The 7,014-nt window shown below is 39.0% G+C and overlaps 1 protein-coding gene and 1 long non-coding RNA gene across 2 annotated transcripts in view; both read left to right on the top strand.

Annotated features, from left to right (window-relative positions):
- LOC108253535 overlaps window positions 1-5,555 on the top strand; it is a gene marked incomplete in the record, with an annotated part of 8,678 nt that extends 3,123 nt beyond the window's left edge. The window contains 3 exon segments of the mRNA XM_026829955.1: window positions 98-185; window positions 2,851-3,068; window positions 5,372-5,555. Of these exon segments, the coding sequence (XP_026685756.1) occupies window positions 98-185; window positions 2,851-3,068; window positions 5,372-5,555 (490 nt within the window).
- A 353-nt stretch (window positions 5,556-5,908) lies between these two features.
- LOC113471075 lies at window positions 5,909-6,135 on the top strand. Its single transcript, XR_003393912.1, has 2 exons — window positions 5,909-5,993; window positions 6,060-6,135. It is a non-coding gene; the product is annotated as an uncharacterized LOC113471075 (long non-coding RNA).
- The last annotated feature ends 879 nt before the right edge of the window (window positions 6,136-7,014 follow it).

Here is a 7,014-nt window from a genome sequence, read left to right on the forward strand (position 1 = left end):
TCAGATTTGGATTTTTCACAACTTTTTACGTAGGAATCAACCTTCTATTATTAATATTTTCTCAATTGCAACTCCTTCATTGATGTTTTCATTACAGAACTGCTCGAACCAAGAACATTGACAAATCTTCAGTCGGAGCTCAGAAGAAAACAGCCGATGTACAACCAGAGAAAATCAAAAAACAAGTGAGTAAAACATCCTACTTGCCACTAGGGTTGCCAATGCCAACTGGTTTTCCGTCTTTACGAGACAAATCGGAAAATGGTTTTAAAATGGGATTTCTGATTTTTACCCGGGACTAATGTTTGACTGTTGATTGCAAAAAATTTGACCCTGTTACATTACTTTCCTTCCTATAGGATAAGGAAAGTAAACAAGCTGGGCCCGTCCCTCCGGGAATTTTTTAGCCCGTAGTTTATTCGATGCGTCCACAATGGAGCTTTGACCCTAGCCTAGTCCCGACCCAAGGAAAAACAAACCATGCTAACGAATAGAAGCATTCTCAACGGAGCCTTGACCATAGCTCCGACCCTCGCTGAAAATGAAAAAAATTGTAGCTGAGTGGGTCGATGCGAAACAAGCTGGGCCCGTCCCTCCGGGAATTTTTTAACCCGCAGTTTATTCGATCGTGATTAGAGAAAATCAGTACCTATGTACCTACCTAATTTGTTTAATATTCAGTTTATTATTACGAGTATCATTGATTTGATTTTACTTTCATGTAATGATTTAAAATCAAGACTAGAGCCCGTTCTCCCTTTATTCCTTTTGATGTTTAAGTCACCCATCCATTTATTGGCCTTGCTCGGGGTAGCTTAACATAGGTGACGCTACAACCGGTCTTAAATGATCGACTGAAGTGTTATCTAAAACTTTCTCGCTTTGAGTTCATAGGTCGTCGCGACAAATTTCAAGATCAGAGCTCAATTGTGTGAGAAAATGTGAAAAAAAAATCCCACAATTACTCAATTAACTTTAAGTCACCCATCCATTTATTGGCTTTGCTCGGCGTAGCTTAACATAGGTGACGCTTAAACCGGTCTTAAATGATCGACTGAAGTGTTTCTGAAACTTTCTCGCTTTGAGTTCATAGGTCGTCGCGACAAATTTCGAGATCGGAGCTCATTTGTGTGAGAAAATGTGAAAAAAAAATCCCACAATTACTCAATTAACTTTAAGTCACCCATCCATTTATTGGCTTTGCTCGGCGTAGCTTAACATAGGTGACGCTTAAACCGGTCTTAAATGATCGACTGAAGTGTTATCTAAAACTTTCTCGCTTTGAGTTCATAGGTCGTCGCGACAAATTTCGAGATCAGAGCTCATTTGTGTGAGAAAATGTGAAAAAAAAAATCCCGAAAAACAATTTTTTCTTGGTTTTTGGCTTTTTGGTTCTCTGGACAAAATTTGCACCACCATTTTCGTGTTCCTGGTAAAAAGACCTTTAATTTGATGTATAGGTCGACTAGGTTTGGATAAGTCCTTCTATAGGGGCAGAGTGACAGAATGACAGACAGACAGACGACATCGAAGCGAATACAATAGTCCGTCCCTATACCTTTTATTATTACTATTGTAATTTAATAAAGGAAGGACGAACTATAACAAGCGGGGCCCGTCCCTCCGGGAATTTTTCGATCTTGGGTAAAGAAAATCAGTATTTATGTACCTACCTATTTTATTTAATATAAAAAAAATCTCGACCAGGAAATCGGCTTTTTTTAGGTTTGACACAGTTAACTAACTGCTGAGGTCTTATCGTCCCGAAAGCGAAGAGAGAAGGAAGACAGGATAGGAGAAAGCCAGCCGTTCCGAGAACGAACCTTATCTGTTTAGGATGAAGTTCGTTGGGAATCGAACCCGCGACCTAGCGCTTACAAGGTAGACACCCTTACCTTCCAAGGTAACTAGACTGGCTCACACTCGATTTAATCATTGCAAATTGATGTCTAGCTCACATCGTTTATTTGTTTAATCATTGTCAATTGATGTTTTCAATACAGAACAGCTCGAACCAAGAACATTGACAAATCTTCAGTAGGAGCTCAGAAGAAAACAGCCAATGTACAACCAGAGAAAATCAAAAAACAAGTGAGTAAAACATCCAACTTCCCACTAGGGTTGCCAACTGGTTTTCCGTCTTTACGAGACAAATCGGAAAAATGGTTTTAAAAATGGGATTTCTGATTTTTACCCGGGACTAATGTTTGACTGTTGATTGCAAAAAATTTGATCCTTTTACATTACTTTCCGGAAGATTTTACTTTGGGACGCATCTTGCCATGTTTATATTGCTCATTTAGCACCACCCGGGGAGCACTTATGGATTAAGGATACCATGGAAGCGAGCAATGTTTACCCCCCCATTATGCTCACATCAATCACCCATGAATGCAGCACACTTAATTACTTGCCCTGCCGTGGAAGCCAGCAATGATATTGTAGGAAAATATTGGGACGCGCGTAGGAAAATGACATAATAATCAATTCCTTTGCATTAGTAAACAACAACAACAACAACAACATTACTTTCCTTCCTATAGTATAAGGAAAGTAAACAAGCTGGGCCCGTCCCTCCGGGAATTTTTTAGTCCGTAGTTTATTCGATCGTGATTAATGAAAATCAGTACCTATGTACCTACCTAATTTGTTTAATATTCAGTTTATTATTATTCTTGATTTCATTTTTCGATTTTACTTTCATGTAATGATTTAAAATCAAGACTAGAGCCCGCAATAATGGTGGTAGCCCACTGCTGTGTTAAAGGGACTCCTATTCGAGCAGTATAAATAAGCACTATTATTATTACTATTCACTCAACACCTAATCATTGCTCCTTCCTCTTACAGAAGTTCGTAAAGAAGATGAAGACGCCTACCAAGGCAGAGTTCGGACGTACAGGCAGCTCATCTTCTGATTCTGACAATGTATCCGATCTTGAATATGATGAAGACCAGATGGAAACTGACGACCTGAGAGCCAACTATAAGCAAGTAGCCGTATCCTACGTACAAGATCCGTACCATGTGTATGTGACTTTGTTCTCGAGACAGAAAAAACTACAAGAGTAAGTATAAGTTTTTGTTCGATAGGCATTTAGAATAGAATATACCTTGTTTATCCTGCCCGAATAGGACTGAAAAGTCCCTTTACCCCAGCAGTCTAAACAAGGTTGTTGTGTTGTTGTTGTAGCGGCTTTAGCTTTCGCCGAATGGCGATAGCAGAATAAAGAAAAGATGTCTTTTTGTATCTGCTATACACCGGGGTGATGATCTCTAGCTCTAGCCATTTTAAGTTGGCTGACTCGTCCTGAACCGCAGTCAACCATCGTGAGGACTTGTCTGGCTAGAGGACGTTAAACAGAGAGAAGACTAGCGTCTGGCTGTGGGACTATAAACAGGGAGGAGAACAGCTAACACTAACCATTTCTCAAATTATATTGAGGATAAAATTCCATACCTCGGCTGGAATTGAACCCACGCCCTCCTGTTTACCAGGCGAGCGTATTGAGGATAAAATTCCATACCTCGGCTGGGATTGAACCCACGCCCTCCTGTTTACCAGGCGAGCGCCTTGACCAAACCACCGAGGCTTAGTCTGGCTGGGGGAATTTGAACAGAGAGTGTAGACCTGTTTAATCTGGCTAAGGGACTAACAGATAAAATTCCATACCTCGGCTGGGATTGAACCCACGCCCTCCTGTTTACCAGGCGAGCGCCTTGACCACTACACCACCTAGGTATTAAGAGGTTTGTAGAGGAAGCTGTAACAACGCAGGTCTTATCGTCCCGCAATCGAAAAAACGAGGGCCGGATAGGATGAAGACAGTCGTTCCGAAAACGCACCTTATCTCGAACCTTATCAGAAAACGGAACTTGGGCCAGGCAGACTTTTTTAGAACTTGAAGAAGATAAAATTGTCAGAGTCGGATTTATATAGTGTTTACAACGAAATAATTTAATTCATAAATGTCATCTTGATTCATTTTATGCTGTTTTTCCCTCCTGCAATTTTAGATTCATAAAAGCTTGACCTAACCTGCCTAATACAACATTTTGGGCTGTTTGCCCCTACACCTAAGCCTCGGAGTGGACTTTTTGTGTACTAATCTAAGTCGGGGCAGTTTTATTAAGTTTAAAATTATTATTAGGGTGTGTCCAAAAATAGATCGAAGAGGTGAATCTATGTTGTCGATTCAGTGTGGACGGTTCAGTCGACATCGATCGAAGGCCGGTCGATTATGTGTTAACAGGCTAACACACCTTTAAAAACTTAACCTCTATTCCCAGGGTAACACAGATGCTGCCCAGCTTATCTCATCCAAGCTGAATACAAGGAAGACCAAGACCTTACCATCTGATACCATCAGACGATACCGAAGCGAATACAATAGTCCGTCCCTTATACCTTTTTATTACTGTTGTATTAATAAAGGAAGGACGGACTAAAAATGGACAATTAGTAGTCAATGATGATAGATAGCCAAATCTGAAAGTATTCGGCTCTCCATATGGTATAGCCTTGAGTATTAGAGTTGAAATCAGACCAGGCGAGAGCGATATATAAACTATCTGAGACTCAATATATATTGTCCTGGGGTTTCTATACATATTTTGTAGGTAGGTATATTACTAAATTTGGTTGAGAAACCTCCGTGGCCGAGTGGGTATCACACCAGCACGTCGGAGATCCGATAAAGGTGAAAATAATAATAAAAGTTTACCTTTATGAAAGTAGTAAAAAATAAACGACATTTGGTAACAACAACTTTTTTTTTTAATATGTTTGATAGAGGGAACCGTAACTGCTACGGTAAAAAAAACGACATTTGGTAACATAAACTTTTTTTTTTAAAGATGTTTGATAGAGAGAACCGTAACCTACTACGGTTTTATCGTTCCGAAAGGGAAGCTGTTCCGAGAACGAACATTATTCGTTCAGGATAAAATCCGCCCCGGGCGGGAATCGAACCCGCGACCTAGCGCTTACAAGGCAGACGCGCTACCAACCAAGCTAACTAGGCTGGCAAATGAACCTTTAATTTATTAATAACAAATCTGTTCTTTGATATCTTCTCTTTGGGGGCACGGTTGGTCCAGTGGTAACGCGCTTGCTTGCCATGCAGAAGGTCCCGGGTTCGAATCCCACCATCGACAAAAATTTCCTCTTTAAAAAAAAAAAATCTCAACTACCTCTCATTTATAATCTTATCTATGTTAATTTTATGTTAATTTTCAGTTTGAGTGATGCTATTCAGAATCATTACAATGTGTTACCTCCCTGTGATGTACCCATAGAATGGAATAAAAAAAAATCTCAACTACCTCTCATTTATAATCTTATCTATCTTAATTTTATGTTAATTTTCAGTTTGAGTGATGCTATTCAGAATCATTACAATGTGTTACCTCCCTGTGATGTACCCATAGAATGGAAAGTATCGGACAGATGTATTGCATACTCTAACACCAAGTCTATGTATGCCAGAGGAGTTATTAAGGACATTACTGACGACAAAGCTAAGGTAACATCCCAGAAATTTTTGTTTTGTTAGCTAAATTCCTTTTTTTTTTCTCTCTCTCTTTCTATAAAGAAATAAAATTGTTTTTAATAATCGTAAGAAATATTTAAAAAATTAAAATCAGATAAACATAAATAAATTATTCTTATCAAGACAATTTCGATTAAGATGTTTTAAATTGGTGAGCTTTCGATGTCACTCAGGACATCATCTTCAGACGTTTTGTTAGGTAAATTCCTTCTTTTTTTTTCTCCTTGTAGAAATAAAATTGTTTTTAATAATCGTAAGAAATATTTAAAAAATTAAAATCAGATAAAAATAAATAAATTATTCTTATGAAGACAATTTCAATTAAGATGTTTTAAATTGGTGAGCTTTCGATGTCACTCAGGACATCATCTTCAGACCAAGATAGATGTTGACTCTATCGCAGCAGGAGTAGAAGTGAGGAAATTACATGGTATCGATAAGGTTCTGGTATATGCGTAGGGTATTATTCACGTCGGATCTATAGTTTACTGTGTTTGAATTGATAAGGTTCTGGTATATGCGTAGGGTATTATTCACGTCGGATCTATAGTTTACTGTGTTTGAATTTTTATTGATATGAAAAGCTTCTCCTTATAGAGTTTTGGAGGGGCAGTATTACAGTAATTCCGAGGTGTTGTCGTCCTAAAAGCGAAGAGAGAGATCAGAATAGAAAACCAGCCGTTCCGAGAACGAACCTTGTCTGTTTAGAATATATAGTTTGGCCGGGGCAGGAATCGAATGCGCAACCTAGCTCTTACAAGGCAGCTACCAACCAAGCTAACTAGGCTGGCTTTGTTAAATTGAAGTCTGGACAATTAGTAGTCAATGATGATAGATAGCCAAATCTGAAAGTATTCGGCTCTCCATATGGTATAGCCTTGAGTATTAGAGTTGATATCAGACCAGGCGAGAGCGATATCTAAACTATGTAAATGCAGTTTCTTTGTGTTATTATGTCACAACTTTGGTGCTCACTGCAGCATTGTAGGATTTTTTCCAATATCTCAATAATCCTAAAATCCAATGTTTACCTACCATGCTGGCACCGGTCTATCTAAACTATCTGAGACTCAATATATTGTCCTGTGCTTTCTAAATTTTGTATTACTAAACGGCTTTTTGTACCGTACATACATATTAATTTTGTTGAGAAAGCCTCGTGAGGACAATAGATCAGTTGCGCTTACTTGGGTGATGTTTCAAAGTCATGGGGCAGGAAAAATGAGGATCAACGGAATTTTTCTTTTTCTTCTACGACTTCTAGATCCCGAGATAAATCGATTTAAAAAATACCGGTAAATCGTAAACTTTGACGTCACGGCATACGCTCTCGTAGGCGATGACGTCACATCAAATGTCCCGAGCAAAGCTCCCTCACAGGCAACACATTAATCTGTTTGTGCGCATGCATTTCTGCGCAATTCATGTTTGTGCGCATACGTTTCTGCGCATCTGAAGTCTG

This window comes from Diaphorina citri, unplaced genomic scaffold (genome assembly GCF_000475195.1).
Source record: "Diaphorina citri unplaced genomic scaffold, Diaci psyllid genome assembly version 1.1 scaffold2058, whole genome shotgun sequence".
In the NCBI taxonomy this organism is placed as follows: domain Eukaryota; kingdom Metazoa; phylum Arthropoda; class Insecta; order Hemiptera; family Psyllidae; genus Diaphorina; species Diaphorina citri.